This window comes from Quercus robur, chromosome 2 (genome assembly GCF_932294415.1).
Source record: "Quercus robur chromosome 2, dhQueRobu3.1, whole genome shotgun sequence".
Taxonomy (NCBI): domain Eukaryota; kingdom Viridiplantae; phylum Streptophyta; class Magnoliopsida; order Fagales; family Fagaceae; genus Quercus; species Quercus robur.
The window spans coordinates 23,855,811-23,874,636 of NC_065535.1; the positions used below are offsets into that span (position 1 = coordinate 23,855,811).

At 32.6% G+C, this 18,826-nt stretch overlaps 4 protein-coding genes, 1 long non-coding RNA gene and 1 pseudogene across 11 annotated transcripts in view; 5 read left to right on the forward strand and 1 right to left on the reverse strand.

The window, feature by feature from the left end:
* The window catches only part of LOC126712972 (pentatricopeptide repeat-containing protein At4g32450, mitochondrial-like), a 68,714-nt gene that overhangs the window by 48,022 nt on the left and 1,866 nt on the right, over positions 1-18,826 (forward strand). The window lies entirely within an intron of this gene.
* Positions 1-18,826, forward strand: part of LOC126712975 (caffeic acid 3-O-methyltransferase-like) — an 85,393-nt gene that overhangs the window by 33,567 nt on the left and 33,000 nt on the right. The gene's annotated exons all lie outside the window — the stretch shown is intronic.
* On the forward strand, positions 536-5,110 carry LOC126712976 (caffeic acid 3-O-methyltransferase-like). Its single transcript, XM_050412551.1, has 4 exons — positions 536-1,018; positions 1,491-1,801; positions 4,523-4,587; positions 4,690-5,110. The coding sequence occupies exons 1-4, from the start codon at positions 591-593 to the stop codon at positions 4,984-4,986; spliced, it is 1,101 nt and encodes a 366-aa protein (XP_050268508.1). The 5' UTR covers positions 536-590; the 3' UTR covers positions 4,987-5,110.
* The window catches only part of LOC126712979 (uncharacterized), a 47,133-nt gene continuing 32,997 nt past the window's right edge, over positions 4,691-18,826 (reverse strand). The window contains exon 2 of the long non-coding RNA XR_007651232.1: positions 4,691-4,863. This is a non-coding gene — a long non-coding RNA (uncharacterized LOC126712979). The remainder of the gene's footprint in view (positions 4,864-18,826) is intronic.
* LOC126712974 (tRNA (cytosine(38)-C(5))-methyltransferase 2) overlaps positions 14,025-18,826 on the forward strand; it is a 53,103-nt gene continuing 48,301 nt past the window's right edge. The window contains exons 1-2 of one of the 4 annotated variants that reach the window (XM_050412545.1): positions 14,025-14,251; positions 15,024-15,117. In XM_050412545.1, the coding sequence (XP_050268502.1) occupies positions 14,153-14,251; positions 15,024-15,117 (193 nt within the window). In that variant the 5' untranslated portion in view covers positions 14,025-14,152. The remainder of the gene's footprint in view (positions 14,252-15,023; positions 15,118-18,826) is intronic. The other 3 variants (XM_050412546.1, XM_050412544.1, XM_050412548.1) reach the window with 3 other exon arrangements.
* LOC126712978 (pentatricopeptide repeat-containing protein At4g32450, mitochondrial-like) lies at positions 15,320-17,958 on the forward strand (annotated as a pseudogene).

Here is an 18,826-nt window from a genome sequence, read left to right on the forward strand (position 1 = left end):
TTTTTATTTTTAAGTATTTTATTATTTTTAACATTTAGTATTTTTTTAAAATTTATTTTTTATTTTTGCGTGTGAAAAAATACGCGTCAACCCGTAACTTGATCGACTTAATCTGCTCACAACTCATTAGAATGATCCTTTTGATACCTGAAATTATTTTCAACCCGAACTTGACTAATTTGAATCAAACACAACTCATTCACTAGATCTGTGTGTAACACAAATTCTAAATAGTAAAGATATAGTTACTAAAGACTTCCGCTTTTCTACATTTAATCTCTACATCAATCTTTTATTTTTCTTCTTCTCTTTGATTTTAACATGGTATGAACGCATATTCAACAAGCTGGATGGTGACTTTGCTTTGGAGTGATGGACTATTGCACGTAATTAGAATTTTCTACTATATATAATAGTAGAAAATTCTAAGCACGTTTGTGGTCTAAGGTCACTGTATTAGCGCAACAAGGACGATATTGATCTGATGGCTTTAGAAAAATTGGTTTTAAATCTACACCACAAGATATTTATCATGCAAGGCCTATTTATAGTAGAGGGAAAAACGAAAAGGGAGAAAGAAGCAAATTAAAATGGGTTCCTTAGAAAACAAAGTTACACCCACACTTAGTGTTAGTGAAGATGATAAGGCATGCCTCCAGGCTATCCTAGTCTCCAGTGCCCAAATATTTTCTTGTGTCCTAAATGCAGCCTTTGAGCTTGACCTGTTTGGAATTATTGCTAGAGCAGGCCCTGCTGCTTGTATCACAACTTCTGAAATTGCTTCTCAGCTTCCAACAAAGGACTCTGATTCTGATACACCTTCTAGGTTGGATCGCATGTTGCGAGTCCTTGTTAGTCACTCCCTTTTGACATGCTCTATCCACACACTAGAAGATGGTAGGGTTGAGAGACTTTATGGACTCACACCAACCTCTTACTTCTTTGTTGAAAAAGATGATGGCAGTTCCCTGGCTTCTCTTTCAGCTTTCGTTTCTCACCGAGCCTTTTGGGAGACCAGGTATACACGAGTCTCCTTGATTTTGTATAAATGCAAAAATATGATGCAAAAAAGGGCAATAACATTTCATCATAATTGAATGATTTTGCTGGCTGTTACTTCTTATTTATGCCGTTAGGAATCCCAATATCAATAATTATCGGCACATAATATTTCTCAAAACTGATAATATAAATTATTGTGATTGATGTATAATAAAAGTGATGTTAATACAAATCTGACAAATTTTATGATTAGTTGTGAAAACTATTGTTTCATAGCGTTACTATTTATATATTAAGGTGTTGTAAATTAAAAAAAATACATTATTTGTTAATCTGCAGTAAATTATATATTTAGGAAAAAAGAATTATATATTGCCAATTTGCCATATGTTGATATATATATATATATATATATATATAATGAATCAAAATAATATTACTTGTGTATTGTATTTCCTTCTGTTATCTGATTTGTTTCTACGTCGCAGCCTACGGATGAAGCATGCCATTCTTGAAGGTGGTAATCAATTTCAGAGAGTGCATGGAAAGTCCTTGTTCCAATATATGGACAAGGATCCAGCTTTCAACATACTTTTCAACAAGAGCATGGCTGATCTTTCCACAATAGCCCTGTCAAAAATTCTTGAGATATACCAAGGCTTTGTGGGGCTAACATCATTGGTTGATGTCGGGGGCGGAACTGGGAAGTGCCTAAGCATGGTCATTTCCAAGTACCCTTCCATTAAAGGCATTAACTTTGACTTGCCTCATGTGATACAAAGCGCACAATATTATCCTGGTAAAATTCTTAATTTCTTTATAGTAGGATTAATCTATTTAATAATACTAACTTGTAACTTCTTGCATATATATGGATATACTTAAAAAAATATATATTAAGATGTATAGTATAATTCTTACATATATAATTTAAATATTATTAATAGTCATTCTTATATTTTTTTAAAATTTTTTTAAAAGTCTTGTAAGAATATTATTAAGTAGAAAATGTAAATTGTCAATTTTAATTTTTTTTTTGTGTTAATTAATTCCTGACTATTTAGTTTTTGTATGCAATAATTCATTTGGATAGATATTTATGATGTGGTCTCACATTTGACTTCAAAATTAAGAAATAAAATTCTCAAAAAATAAATAATTTAGAATACATGGCGCAAAATTGGACTTCAATTGTAAAATATAATTGGATTTTCTCTAAGTTTTACCTATTAATATATATATATATATATATATATATATATATGTATATTGCTATTAAATTTGTTTATAATTCATTAAACACCTACTTATTAAACATATAGTATCTTTGTTTGGTAGGAACTGCTGTTAAGGCTCACCAACTAAAGAAATTAACAGTAGTGTATATCCAAAAATGCCTAACTCTTAGATACACAGCACAGACTTTAAATCTCTTTAACTCACACTCATTTTTCGATGTGGGATTAACTTATTGTTTTTTCTTTTGAGAATACTAAATATTTTAACACACACACACACACACACACACACACACAGAGGGAGATGGGAGAATGTCTTAAAGAAACTGACAATGGTGTATATCTAAAAGGGCTTAACTCTTGGATACACAGCATAAGTTTTAAACCCGACAGTGACATATATCCAAATACTTAGTATTCTAAAAAAAAAAATAATAATAATAATAAAAAGGCTCAGCAACTAGCGTATGTCAAATTCTAATATACTGTTAAGGGGAAAAAAAATTGACAATGGTATATATCTAAAATGACCTAACTCTTGGATACACAGAACATGCTTTAAACCTGATAGTGACGTATATCCAAAAAAGTCTAGCTTTTATCTCAAAATATCGTGTTTTTATCAAAATATCTCTCAGGATTTGATTCGACTGTGCTCGTTTAATCCTAGTTTCTATCTTAAAACATCGTGTTTTTATCAAAATATTTCTTAGGATTTGATTTGGACGTGCCCAGTTAATCCTAATTTTTATCTCAAAATATCGTGTTTTATCAAAATATCTCACTCAAAACTTGATTCGGTAGTGCAAATTTAGTTTTGTTCTCGAAAAACACTCGATGTTGATCATTGATTTCCATCTTTGTTTGAGGTTTGATTCAATCATGCTTGTTTAATCTCATGAGGGTTTGATTCTCGTTTAATCCGAGGTTTGAGTAGAGTATTTAATGCTCTGTGTGTCGTGCTTGCCTTTTGAGTAGAGTTGTGGTGTGCACTTGTGTTAGAACCTATTTGCCTCTCTCTTGTGTGTGTGTGTGTGTTTGTTTCTCAAATAAAAAAAAATAAAAAAATAAAAATAAAAAAAAAGAACATTCATTGTGATAATGCACGAACTATCTCCACAAAAAAGAAGAGTGGATGCAAAAAAAAAAAAAAAAAAAAAAAGAATTACTCAAGAATTAAGAAACATTTTTTTAGATAATTGCAATATGTTGCTAATCCCGAAACACAAACTCTTTACTGCCTAGACTCCCAAGCACTTTATGCATGGGAATGCGTCAATTCAACTACAAGACCTTTGGTAAGAATTAAGAAACTTAAGTGGATAAAAAAAGTTTTCTTAGAGGGTTAAGAAACCCAACATGCTAGTGGTGCCAAGTAAGGGATAGTAATAACTAAGAGTGAAATGGGTTTTAAAAAGTAAAAACTCATCAAATGATAACAATAAAGTATTATTAGAGGGTTAAGAAACTTATTATGCTTGTGCAAAGGGAAAGTCATGGACGGATGTTGTGAAGGTTGAGGTTATTGAGAGATTCTACTGATAAATAAAATTCTAATACTGCATTTGATAAGTCAGGTTATATTATTTTACTTTTTAAATTTTATTTTATTCTAGTCATCTTATAAATTTATATTTTATATACTGCCTTTTTTATTTGTAAATATTATTTTGAAAATAAATTTCTTGAAAAATAAGAATTAGGATATGAAAAAATTAAGAAGAATAAAAAAATAGAAGAATGAATTGAATCTCAAAAGGATATCTTTTGAGAAATTCATTACTAGCAATATACTGATTATAATTAAAAAAATCTAGATGAAACTTTTGATGGTTTATATTTATTTCAAAAACTATAAGTTTTTGAAGAAGTTTTACAAATATTAGAAAAAAAAATCGAATTGATGAAGTGAATTATATAAAAAGATTAGATTAATAATTTTCCAAATGCATGTATCACTAACACGGTTTTATTGATAACTCTTGTTACAATTTTTTATACATATTGAAGTATTTTAAAATTAAAATTTATGAAATCCTACTTAAGATTAACTTTGTTACAAGAAAACTTAAGTGAATTAATAATCATATAATCAACAGAAACGTAGATATTAGCAAGATTTGAATACAACAACTCTCTCTCTCTCTCTCTCTCTCTCTCTCTCTCTCTATATATATATATATATATATATCACTTAAAGTTATTGTCTTAGGCATTTATCAAGCTGGTCCTGTTCACAAGGATTCTTCCTAAATGAAGAGCACAACTCATATTCTATGCAGGTATTGAGCACGTGGGAGGAGATATGTTTCACAATGTACCTAAAGGGGATGCAATTGTAATGAAGGTATAATTTGGATATTGTGTTTAAAGTATATGATGATAAAGAATTTTTGGGTAAATTTTTTCAAAAGTAATCATTTTTGTGTCTGCATTTTGTCACTTGTAGAATATACTCCATGACTGGAATGATGAAAACTGCAAGAAACTTTTGAGGACCTGCTATAAAGCACTACCAGATAATGGGAAGGTAGTTATTATTGAACTACTCATGCCAGAAGCTACAGTGTCAAGTATGGCTTCTCAATATATCTCTCGTCTTGACGTTAGCATGTTGTTGAACCTTGAAGGCCAGGAGAGAACGGAGAAAGAATTTGAGGCTTTGTGCAAGGAATCCGGATTTTCAAACTTTCAAGTTGTTTTCTGTGCTTATGCTCTTTGGGCAGTCATGGAGTTCCATAAATAATTTTACCCTCTGTAGCTTTGCTGCACTTATTATGCTTTGTATTTTATCTCTACGAACTCCATCTCATGTAATAGTTGGTACGTGAATTTCATAAATAAATACATTTCCATAGTTTTGTTGTGCTTATGCTCTAGTTGGTTGCGGAAGTTATTTTTATTTTCTTCAAGTTATGTACTATTAGTCGCTAACCTGTGCAATACATGAGAAAGCTATTGACTATGAAAAAAAATCCAACAATAAAAGAAGAATTTAAGTTATCACAAATGTAATGTTGTTGACAGTGCTAAACAGCCTTAAAAACTTTCGTTTTGTTGCCTTAGTAAATGGAAAATATCAATTAAAAAATTTTATATAAAAATTAGGATTCCAAACACCTAATATCCTCAATTATCCAATAAATGTTGCAATGTTAAAATAACAATTTGTAATCAATTGCAAGACAAAAAATGTTTTTCATAATTTTTTGTGATTTTTTTTTTTGGCAATTTTAAGTAACTTTTTGTATTTTCTTCTTTTATTGCTTTGTAGTAATCATTGAATAACTCATTTTGTTCTCCTTGAATGCAGATGTTGGTGTGAGTTGTATATTGCCTTCAACATCAATTTTTTGTAACTTTTTAGAATCACTATTCTATTCACTTGATAAGTTGCTCTCACAATCATTTGTAGTATCGCTAATATAAGCTTGTGAATGTAATAAAATATAACATGTAGAAGTAAAATACCAAATTAATAATTTTGCTATAATAAATAAATATGTACTTTTGTCATTTTATCAAGCTTAAATTGCTTTGTCAGATTCTACAATAGAGTTTATAGTCATTTAGTTTTGATTGGAAAATAAATTTTTTTCCATTCAAAATTTTCACTTGTATAGGTAGGTTGAGCTCTTCAAGAACCTACAAAAATATTATTTTAAACAAAAAGATTATTGTATCGTCATTTATAATAATCAAATAATATTATTTTAACAAAAAAATTATTTAATAAAGGACATTTTTAATTCTTTACAATGCATTAAATAAACTTATAGATTATAAAAACATCATTATAAATTAATATAGTAACGGATAACGCACCCGGACTTTAATATGTTCAATATAGAGCTCTTAATCTAACTTCAAAATAAATTCTACAAAATAGGAATATAATTTTTTTTAATCAAATTAAGAAAATAGAAAAACTATTAAATTCATGAGAGCCTCCTAATATCATAGAATAAAGTGAACAAATAACAATGCTATTTCCATTCAATGATACATATTTTGAGTATATCATGGTTTTAAAACTTAGATTGTTCAAAGAACCGGAGAAGAAAAAAGTTTAATGTTTTTAAGGTCAGACTAAGGCCCAACCAAGGCTGAATAGTGATGACATCATAATTAACTTAATAGTTATTTAAAATATAATTAAATACATTAAATTAGTATAAATAAAAAATTGACTAAAATAATTCAAATAAATATAAATACCATCTTTAAAATCTATTTTTTATATCACAACTTTCATTATAGTGTTTCAAAAATCAACAAAATATTACTAACTATTAAAAAAATAATCACAATAAAAATAAAAATTATTATTTAACATTATACTATCTAGATAAGATTTATATAATAAATTTTAAAAAAATGTCTACAACATTGTATATTTTTATGCAAATGTGTATAATATTATATATATTTTAATAAATATATAAAATATTATACATATTATATGCATTTATTTAATTTATGATATAAATCTTAAATTTACAGTAACAATATATGAATTTAATATGTCAATACGTGGGTTTGTAGTATTAGCCAATAGGAATCAAAGTCCGGTCAAATCGACTTTTTTGGATATATATTATTGTCAGTTTCTTTAAAACATTCTCTCCTCTCCTCGTGTGTATTAAAATACTTAGTATTAAAAAAAAAAAAAAAAGTCCGATCAAATCCAATAAATAATGCAATTAAATGAAAAAAAAAAGTTTTAAAAAATTTCAAAGCAAATGAATGGTGGCACATGTCCAACTTTTTCATGGGGAAGGGGTAGTGTCTACCATAGTTTGGTGGTAGACAACTCTGTTGGAAAAGAAAGGCAGAAGTGCACTTTTCGTCTCTATGTTTTGCCCTGATTCTCACTTTGGTCCCTACATTTTATTTTTACCACATTTAGTCCCTATTTAGAAAAAAGTTATCCATTTTAGTCATTTCCTCAAGTGCCCTAATGGCAAACTCCTAGGTGGATGACGAAACCATAAAATAATAATAAAAATTTTATTTTGGCATTAAAAAATTCCACGTTAGCATCTAAATTTTTTTAAAAACAAATTAATTTATCAATTTTAACTAAATAAAAAATTAAAAACCAAAAATCACATGAATTGAGATCTAAGTGTGTCGTGAATAAAAACAACAAGAACACAAACCTAGATTTAAGAACAAAAAAAACTTTTTCCTTTATTTGACATTTTTTTTTCTTAGAAAACAAACATAAAATTAAGCATACACAAACCCAAAAAAATTAAAATAAACCCAATAAATTAAACCCCCCCCCCCCACACACACACACTCTCTCTCTCTCTCTCTCTCTCTCGTGGTTCCGCTTCTCCCTTTTGCTCTCTCTGGTTTAGCACTTCAGCCTCTCATTGAGCTCAATCCCAGCCATAAGAGATGAGAGGGAAAAAGAGGAGGAACTGAAACTCAAGCGGACACGAGCAAGAAGAAATCATCGGTAGAGAACTTGATGTGAAACCCATAGACCAAGCCCAAAAAGGATTCACTGCCGTTCGTGGCTGTCGTGGTCAACAACGAAGGATTGAAGCTTGAGGAGCTTCGGCCTGGGTTCCTTGCAATGAAACAGAAGTAGAGATCAGAGGTGGTGGATCTGGTGGGTTTGGAGGTTTCGGATCGGTGGTTTGAGTTGAGTTTCAGATCATTGGGTTTTAAATTGGTGGGTCGTTGATCGTTGGGTTTCAGATCATTGAGTTTTGTGTTGGTTAAAGTTGATTTTGTGTTGGTTTCTTGGAAAGATAAGAAAATTATACTCTCTCTTTTCTTCTATTTTCTTTGGTGCTCGAAAAATTGGGTTTTGAGTTTAGTGTTTTTGTGTTTGAGGGCTAGAAATTCTAGGTTTGAGTTTTGTGTTTGATGCTTTGGTGGTGTGGGGGTTTGATTTTTCGGATTTGTTCATGTTTAATCTTGTGTTGATGTGGATCTGATGCTAATTTTTTGGGTTTTAAATTTTCTAAGTTTTTATCTTCTTGTTCAAATGTTTAATGTGTTCATGTTTAATTTCTTGTTAATGTTTAATATGATGTGGATTTGATGTTTAATTTTGTGTTTTCATTTCCTGGGTTTGTGATTTTTGGTTTTTAATTTTGTGTTCTTAAATATGAGTTTGTGGGTTTGTGTTCTTGTAGTTCTTATTTAAGCCACACTTAGATCTCAATTCATGCGATTTTTGGTTTTTAATTATGTTTTTAATTTTTTTTATTTAGTTAAAATTGATAAATTATTATTTTTTAAAATATTGATGCTAACATGGCATGTTTTAATTCCAAAATAAAATTTATTATTATTATTTTAATGGTTTTGTCTGCCACTTAAGATTTTGTCGTTAGGGCACTGACAGAAATGACTAAAATAGATGACATTTTTTTAAATAGGGACTAACTGTGGTAAAAATAAAATGTAGGGACTAAAATGGGAATTAGGGCAAAATATAAGGACAAAAAGTGTATTTTCTAAATAGGGACTAAATGTGATAAAAATAAGATGTAGGGACCTGTAGGGTCACGTTTTTCAGGCTCGGCTCAAGATGCTTGGGACCTTAGACCTGTGAACCCGGTACAATGAATTTGTAGAGAGTGGGACAAAAAGCTAGGCTTTTGGTTTATGAACAACGATAATCGTGGCATTCTTCATGGATCGAGTCTACCAGAGAGGATTGCTCCTCGACACGGTCCAGGGAGCTTTTTCCGATGCCTCTGGTGGGATGGGGGGTCTCAGCCCCCGCCCCTTTTGTCTCTCTCTTTTCCCTTTTTATAGTAGTTTCCTTCTTCCTAAATGGGGTCCCTAGGGTAGGTGCTTGTCTCATCAGCCCTTCCCTCCAGTTGTTAAGAGTGGTTGTAAGGACAGAGAAGTATGGCCGTGTCAGGCACAAGGCACTGAATGCAATAATGACAGCCTTTCCCCTAGACACTTCCGTTTTCTTCATTGTTTTTTTCTGCTTTAGTGCTTTTCCTGCTCTGTGAAACGATATGTAGAGTTACTACCGATGGTAGGTTGCCTCTCTCGTCTTCGGCTATATCCATGCCGAGGAGGATTTTCCCCATGGCCAAGGAGGGATTTTTTCTTAGGCTGGACCCCTGGCCCAGTGTAGACATCGACGTGGGCCTATTGGTCTTTTACCCCCCACAGGACCAAAATGGGAATCAAGGCAAAATATAGGGACGAAAAGTGCATTTCCGTTGAAAAGAAAAAAACTTAGACTTTTGGTTTTGGGTACTAATGACAGAAGAAGAAAGAAAATGCCTAAGAAGGAAGAAGAAAGAAAACGCAGAAGAATGGAGAAGAAAGATTATCAGCTAAGTTTCAATTTAAGTTTCTATCCAAAATTTTAAAATTTTCATCAATTTTGGATTGAATTTTTGCATAACTTTGTAAACAAACAACTATGATTGAGTTGTCACAAAGGGTTTTTATTTTTTATTTTTTTATATTCTCTCTCTCTCTCTCTCTCTCTCTCTCTCTCTCTCTCTCTCTCTCTCTCTCTCTCTCTCTCTCTCTCTCTCTCTCTCTCTCTCTCTCTCTCTCTCTCTCCAAAGTAACTGATATCTCTCACTTCTTGTTTTCATTCTCTCATGGCAAAATCTAAATCACACCCACCACCACAAAAATTACATCACTGGCATGATTTTCTCACCAATCTAGGAAGGTTTTAGGGCTAAGGTGAAAATTTGGGAGGAGAAAGAGTCTTGTACAGGGGGCAGAGCACCAAGAGAGAAGACAATGAGATCGACAAAAATTTCGGACTGAGGAATCAGTAAAAAAAATTGACTTCTTACCTCATCTCTCTCTCACACCTTCATTATCTCATGGCAAAGGAAGGTGTTGTAATGGTAGTGGTTGTGATTTGTGGGTTTGGCTTGTGCTTGTGATTTATGGGTGTATTGTATTTGAAGAGGGAGATGAGATTATTTTGGTTTTGGTTTGTAAACGGGCTTATGATATAGAGAGAGAGATAGGGACGAAGGGAAGTAGAATAGAACTCAAAAGAGTCGGGTTTCGTTTTGTGTTTTTTTTAGTCAAAATGATTTTGAGATAGGGATGAAAGGAAGTATTAAAGAAGTCAAAAGAGTTGGGTTTTGTTTTATGTTTTTTCTAGTTGGATTTATTTATTTATTTTTTAATATTGTGAATTAGAATTAAATCATAATTTTTGTTTTTTTTTTTTTATTTAAATAATGCTGATGTGTAAAAATGTGGGAGCTCTAAAAAAGTCAAAGTTAAGTCAAAGGCTTTGGTTAATGAAATTTAAATTTAAATTCTATTTCAATTAAATTTTTTACCAAAAAAATTTAAGAAATTTAAATTTAAATTTAATATTGTGATTTTTTCTGGATAAAAATCAATTACCTAAGTTTTAAAAAGTTCAAATTCAACTCCAACTATAGTTCTGTAGGGATGAAGGGCTCAAATAAGGATATTGGGCTGTGGGCCGCACTTAAGGACATCACATAGCTTGGGGACAGATAAATATTAGCGAAGATAGATAGATTATTGGACTAAGGAAGAGGTCAGGTCACAATGAACAAGTGACATTGTCCGAGGAGTGATCCCTCCTCGGCCAACAGAATGGAGGCTTAAAGTCCGACCACCCATTAAGTACTAGGCAACAGGCAACCATGCTTGGGAGGATAAACTTTAGAAAGAGATGAGTCAACAAAGAATTGAGAAATATCTGCGAAGAAAGCTGCTACCACCGCATTGAATGCTCTGCATTTAACCCCCTGGCCGTATTAATGTGGAAGTGATACCTGAACAGTAACTTTCAGCCTTACAGCTACCTACAAAGAATTTCAAGAAGGTGCTAATGGGACAAGTATCAAGAAGATTAGCAATCTGATCTACACGTGGAGGGCTAAGATAAAAGAGGGGAAGGGAATATAAAAGGAAGGAACTTCCTAAAGGGGGATCATCAGAAGAACCAGAGAAAAACCATTGTGTAATCAAGAACTTGAATATTTGTATAAGTCTAAGAGAAATATATAAGAACATACCATCCTCGGACTTGACGAATGAGCAATTTTCCTTTTCAAACTGTTTGTTTTGCTCATCCAAATATTAACTAGCCTATTGTGTTCAACATCTTAACTCATTGAACGTTCAGTAATAGGCCCATTCTCTAACAAATTCATTATTTTGGGCTCATTGGGCCATTGTCTAAACCATTCAGGCTCTGGATCTAATTGAGTCCTTACAAGTTCTATTACAAAAATATTTCAAGAAATTTAAAATAAATAAATAAATTTTCTATATTTAATATGATCATCTATCGTAATTTTGTGTTTTAATATTGTAAAACATGTTACATGTCATGCCTACAACAGGTGGCTATATGTATGCTTTACTTTTACACCTAAAATTAATATATTTTTTGTTGGAAATATTTTAGTGAATAAACAAGTTTTGATACAACAAATAATATCCTCTATAATTAGCAATGATATAAAATAAAAAAGAATTTTAAAACTATCTCACAATCATATAGAATCATGCTGCGAAAGCATTGTTCTTAAAGATTGATTCATGCTATCTGGAGTAAAACTCAGTGTGACTGGTTCTCTTGGCCAAACACTCCCTAGGATTAGATTATAGCGTCAAACTTCAAGATGGATGCACTTCCACTCATGAAGGTTCAAAAACAACTCTCTATTGCCTTTCCTTAGAACAAATATATATTGTAGAAAAATATGTGAAAGAGACATATAATATGATTGTGTATATATAAAATATAGAGCGGTAAAATATGAATTATAAAAAAGTGTTTGATGATGGGAATTATATAGACTATTTATGACAATAATGGTTTATAGTTATTAGTTACTAATAACTCATAAAATCCCAACGGCTATATTATCCATTATTGCCCAACAACTATTTTTATCATAATTGCCCAACGGCTATTTACTCATAAATTTTCAATGGCTAAAAAAAAATAATAATAATAAAAATGTTTGAAACACACACCCAGTCCAACATTTTTGTCATGTAAGATGTAACTAATTAATTAGTAAGACAATTAATTTACCCAGATGACTCACTAATTATTAAAATAAATTTTATTACATATTAGTAACATGTTTTCTTTTTTTCTTTTTTTACATGTGATTTTTAATTAATTTGTGTATCGTACAAGAATTCTACTCATGTACCATTAATTTATTGCTACATAATGTCAGAAATTTGGAATGACAGAAACAAGGAACATAAATTTTATGCTGCTTTTTAACTATCCCTTTTTTTTTGGGAGTTTTATGTTATATTTCTACAGCTTAGTATGTAGATATTGTAGGCTATTTATGTAAAATCCTAAGGAAAAATAGAAATTTGAACCCCTTGTATACTTGCCAATCAAATGACCCCCTATCCTTAGGGGAGTGAATCAAAATTTTGAAACTTTAGGGAAAAAAATCAAAAGAACCCCAAACTATAGAAGTTGGGAGGCGTTTTTTAATTCAAGTTCTTATTATTGGGAGAAATAAATAATTCCAATAAGCTATATATAATACTGTAGGGTCTCAATTTACAGTCCAAGCCCAAAACATATGAGATGTTGGCCTAATGAGCCCAATATAATAAATTTGTAGAGAGTGGGTTAAATAACTAGGCCTTAATGAATTGGACAATGGATAGATTTAATTTGAACGATTGTAAAACACAAACAAGAGACTTGATCTTAATATATTTTTAGTATGAGGAGGTCCTCCTTCTATAAATTAATCACAATTTGATACAAAGATAATTTAGATTGTTACAGTCTTCACTTTCCTCTTTTTTCCGATCCCTCCTTCATGAAGAGTCTTTCACATTATATATCTTCCTTTGGACTATCTTCATCCTACATTTGTTGATCATTTGAGCCCTTCCTTAAGTACCTGTCCCATCAGACACCCTCTCTAGTTTTCTGTGAATTGTGGTAGCCAAGGTAGCATTGTTCAGAGGTCTTCTCCACATAAATGCGGCAAGAAAAGTAGTTGTAGTGCATTTAATGTGGTGGTAACAGTTTTCCCTTAGATATTTTTAGGTTTCCTTTCTTCTCGTATGTTTACGAGGCATGTCCCTATCATTGGAGTTTCTTGGAAGATCACTCTAATTGTTGGAGTACATACTTTGAACTATATTCATCATGTCCGATGAGGAGTTCCTCCTCGGACAATCCTTTCATTTGTTCTCTACTTGTGAGACTTTAACTGGGAACATCTAATAATTATTTGCTACTCCTTGGACCTATCAATGTCCTCGGACAAAACCCAAGGCCCAATGTACAATCTTAGACCCTCACCCCTACAAATAATCTTAATAATATCACTTTCATATTAGTTTAAACATTATTTTATTACGGTTTAAAAAAAAAACATTATTTTTTTACATTTCAATCATAATAAGTTAAAGTTTTATTATGCACTTTTTTTGGGGATAAAATTGCTATATTCTAATTAAAAATTAGACAATTCTTTTTTTAAAATACTAAAATTGGACAATTATTAGTTGTAAAACATTATACACATTTCGTATAAATTTTGATAGTATAATATAAATCTTGATAGTGTCATGTAAACTAATAATTCTCCTTTAAAAATTTGAAATTTTTTGTTTCCTTAGATTTAGGGGATAAAAATTAATCAATCACTACGGCGCCTGTTGAGAAGATCCAGTGGGAGAAAGCGACAGCTCGTTTTAGGAAAAATTTAAAAAAACGGTGTATCTGGGAAAACAGGCATAAAATTCTAAATTAAAGCCTATAAAACAAGATTAGAAGACAACCTGTATGTCAGTGTGTGTGTGTGTCTCTCTCTCTCTCTCGGCGGAGAAGACGATCCCATGGCGGGGATAGGTTCTGAGAAGCAAGAAGAAGACGAGCAGCCATGGAAATTTTATAGAGGTACTCGCTAATGAAGGCGGGTGTAAATGCAAAAGTAGTGGAAGCTTTTGATATAAATGACAAAGCAAATGATGTTTACCAACACAATTTTGGTCACCGTCCCTATCAGGTTTGCTTCACAAAACAATGCTTCTGCTTTTTGTTTTTTTTTTTTTTTTTTTGCTTTCAGAAGTATAACCTTTTAGTATTATCAAATGGGTACTCTAACATTGTACTCAATATTCTAGTTTCACTGCTTTATAAGGACAAGTGTGGAGTACAACTGTAATAATCTTGTGCAGTGAAATTCTTTGCTACAATATTCATTTTGATTATACTGTCTAATGCTCATTGAGGTTAATTGAGTTTTTTCACATTCAATGCAAAATTTTTTTGGTTGTTTACACTTTGTTCTGGTTAGTAGTTGATATTTATCACTACCCAATTTTGAGTATTTGGTGTCAGGCTTAAGTCATTGAAGAAAATGAATTTTACTATTTCTTGTCACTCATTTTTCAAGTTGTTTATATATGTGCTTTAGAGGTTGGGCCATGGTGCAATGGCAAGTGTCTTCCACCAAAAGTGATAGGTCGTGTTTAGAGTCTGGAAATCAGCCTCTCCAAGAAAAATTGGGGGTAAGGTTGCCTACCATGAATTCTTCCAAAACTTGCAAAAAGTGGAACTTTTTGCACTGGCAACAGCCTTTTTAAATCTATTCTTGGACTTATCAAAAAAATATCTGTACTTTGAGCTGCTCAGAAATGGGGATTTCTTAATTTCATGTTGTCAAAAGTTTGGAGTTTGCCTTTTTAAGTGCTCCCTTTTTATTATCATTGGTTTGTCAAGACATAGAATTCTCTAAAGTGACAAAATTCTCGTCTCAAATATGTTGATTGACATAGGAAAATATTCAGAGCCCGACTGCTGCTGATCTCGATAGCTATGGGGCACATGCATGGCTTCTTTCTCCTCCTTGCCAACCCTACACTCGACAAGGTGAATCATTTTTGCTTCTTGTTTTATAGATTATTTTATTAATTGGTCAATAGTTTCACAAGACATCGTACCATTAGTTCTCCAGAAGCACTTTGGTGATGCTAGGGCATTTTCTTTTCTCAAGATTCTTGAACTTATACCACATACTTCTCAGCCTCCAAGTATGTTATTTGTGGAAAATGTTGTCGGATTTGAGGTTTGTTCTTCATAATTCTGTTCAATATGTGAATTTTTAATTTCTTCACTTGGTTGCAAACATTTGTTCTTTTCTACACTCAATAAATTTTTTCGCTTACTTATTTTGTACTTTTTTTTGGTTGCAAACATCTGATACTCACACAAAATTGATTGAGATATTGGAAAAGACAAACTTTGTTATACAGGAGTTTATTTTGAGTCCTTTGCAATTTGGCATCCCATATTCTAGGCGTTGTTATTTTGCCTGGTATCCTCTCTTTCTCTCTCTCTGGTTAAAGACTTAAGTATTAATTTTATAAGTGGAGAGAGGGAGGGAGAATGAATGAGGAAGTTGTCATGGTGTGTGTATTTGGATTGATGCGTGCCGAAATATTCCGTTTCAATAGGTAAAGCAAAACGCTTACCAAAGCAAAATTTAAAACTTTGCTACCAAGTGCTTGTGCATGGGTTCGAATTTTGTGAGCCACTTAAACAGTAGGACCACCAAGCCAACCCTCCTAGGACCTCATTTGGATGGGACCAGGTCACCAACACTGGTTAATGAGCCTTTGTTAGATTTGGTTGACATCAGTGCATCGATATTTGGAAGGCTATTCATCATTGTTTAATGTAGTGCATTTGGCAGAAAATGAATTCTAGAAGCTTTCAGGGATGCAAATAGACTAATAGATCTGAAGTTAGACTAATAGATCTGAAGTTGGTATTTCTCAGATTCTTCTTTGAGTGGATGGTTGTGGGAGAACCTATTGTGCACTTCATGTATACTTGGGCTATACCTTTTTTTGACATAATAAAACTTGTTAAAAAAAAAACCAATGGAGAGTTCAGGTGGGTTTTGGGAAAGCACAAGAAATGGATTTCAGAATCACTCATTTCAGCAAAATGAGAATTTTGGTGGGAATTATGGTTATAACAATGGATAGTTCTTGCAGAACCATCATGTATATGGGGGAAATGGACATGTACAAAATTCATGTGGGTTGTCCCACAAGGGTGCTAGTGAAGTGAGGTAGAACCCATATGGGTTGGATTCCCAAGGTCTTTTAGAATCTTAGGGAAGCCTAAATGGGAACTACAGGCAAAACTGTGGGCAAGCTCAGCAAGCCCCTTATGATCATAACTTGGGCAATGTTGGAATGTTTCAGCATAGCCGAAGCTCTGGACAGTATCAGCAGAACCAACATGTTATACAATGTCTGCCAAACTTGAATGCTTTTCAGAGTATGACTGAGGGTTCTCAATTATCAAATAATCCAAAACATGAGGGGAAATTTTCAGAGACACCTGAGAGTCACCAATATCTTGGTACTCTTGAGGAGCTAGTTGGTTTTTGCAATGAGGGGAAAGTGAAAGAAGCTGTGGAAGTTTTAGGGTTGTTAGTTAAGCAATGTCATCCTGTGGATTTGCCCCGATATTTGCAGTTAATGTGGGAGTGTGGTGAGGCTCAATCTCTGCAAGAAGCAAAATCTGTTCATGAACACATCATAAGATCACTCTCACCACTAGAAGTGAGTACCTATAACAGAATCGTTGAGATGTATGGGAAATGTGGTTCTTTGGATGATGCATTCATGGTGTTTAATGCAATGCCAACCTGCAATTTGACGTCGTGGGATACTATGATGACATGGCTTGCTAAGAATGGTCTTGGGGAGGATGCCATTGATTTGTTCACTCAGTTCAAGAAAACAGGAATGAAACCTGATGGTCCAATGTTCATTGGTGTTTTATCTGCTTGTAATGTTTTGGGAGACATTGGTGAGGGAATGTTGCACTTTGAATCAATGATCAAGGATTATGGCATAGTCCCATCCATGGATCATTATGTGAAGGTAATAGACATGCTAGGAAGTACAAGATATCTGGATGAAGCTTTTGAGTTCATAGAAAAGATGCCATTGGGGCCAAGTGTTAATTATGGGAAACTTTGATGGATCTCTGCAGAGTTCATGGGCACATGGAGCTTGGTGATCGCTGTGCTGAGCTTGTTGAGCAGCTGGACCCCTCATGCATGAATGAGCAATCGAAGGCTGGCCTTGTACCTGTAAAACCTTCAGACCTTGCAAAACAGAAAGAGAAGAAGAAACTAGCAAGTCAAAGTCTTTTAGAAGTTAGGAGCCAGGTCCATGAATATTGAGCGGGAGATAGATCTCATCCTAACACTGATAAGCTCTATGCGGAACTTAGGAATTTAAGGGAACAAATGAAAGAGGCTGGTTACATACCAGAGACTAGATTTGTGTTGCATGACATAGACCATGAATCCAAGGAGGAAGCTCTTCTTGCTCATAGTGAGAGACTTGCTATTGCTGATGGACTCCTTAACAGTCCAGTTCGTTCACCCATTAGGATAATCAAGAATCTTCAGGCTTGTTTGGTACATGTGTTTAAACATATGTTTTCAGTTTTTAAACAACATTACACGTATTTCCACACATTTTTTCACCCACACGTATTTCCAAAAAAACTAAAAACTGTTGTTTAAACACACGTACCAAACAGACCCAAATTGGTGATTGCCATACTGCACTAAAGGTCATCTCAAAGATTGTTGGCAGAGAATTGATTATACGAGATGCTAAGAGGTTCCACCATTTCAAAGATGGGCTGTGCTCTTGCTGGGATTATTGGTGAAAAAAGAAACTTGAGGTACTATTCTATTTTACATTAAAAATTAATAATAATAAGTTTGAAAAATATATATTTTTGAGTCTCTATTGTTTGTGGATTTTATGTTTGAATATAGTATATTCTTGTTAAGCATGTTAGCAATGTTGACTCTTATGATGTGAAGTTATCTGAATTCTATTTTTGCTTTGTGTTTCCTGTTGAGATGGGATGATTGGTAAACAATAATCTAGTTGGATATTTACATCTTCAGCTCTAGTTTTTTACAGTCTCTATATGATTTATGTTTTATCATCAAATAGACAGATCTGAGTAGAGGACGTATTAAAGTGTTGAAGGTATATAGCCCATGCCTATGTGAAATCATAATCTTTCAGTGTTTGCTGTTAGTGGTGAGGTTTGAGGTGCACGTGTTATGCTTGTCTAATGCCAATGGGAAGTGCTATAATTTTGCAGCAAGCTTTTACATATTTGGAAATCATAATTTAAATTGAATGTGACATATTTTACACGTAGTATTGGAGGGTAGTTTCAAGACTGTTAATTTGGATAATTGACATGCATGGGTTGGTTGTAACACGTATTAGGACTCAGATTGATATAATTTTCACTAGCTCCTTATCCATGCAAGGCATGGGATTGAAAATGAATTAAAAATGATGATTTAAAAATTGCTATTAAATTTGAAACATTAATTTTTAAAAGTTACTTTCAATGTATTCATTACCAAGATGTGAAACACTAATGAGTCTAGCTCAAATGTCACTTCTTCCATAATAATGAGATGGGGAGTGAGATTGTGGATTTGGACATGTATGACTTACGATAAAAAATTATTGTAGAATTGGAATTTTAGTTATATTTTTAAATCTTTAGTTTATTT

Excerpts from the sequence above, each read along its gene's own strand:
- LOC126712976 (XM_050412551.1), top strand. The coding sequence starts at position 591 with ATGGGTTCCTTAGAAAACAAAGTTACACCCACACTTAGTGTTAGTGAA. Across the intron at positions 1,019-1,490 it reads CGAGCCTTTTGGGAGACCAG|CCTACGGATGAAGCATGCCA; the intron begins GTATACACGAGT and ends TCTACGTCGCAG. Across the intron at positions 4,588-4,689 it reads GGGATGCAATTGTAATGAAG|AATATACTCCATGACTGGAA; the intron begins GTATAATTTGGA and ends TGTCACTTGTAG.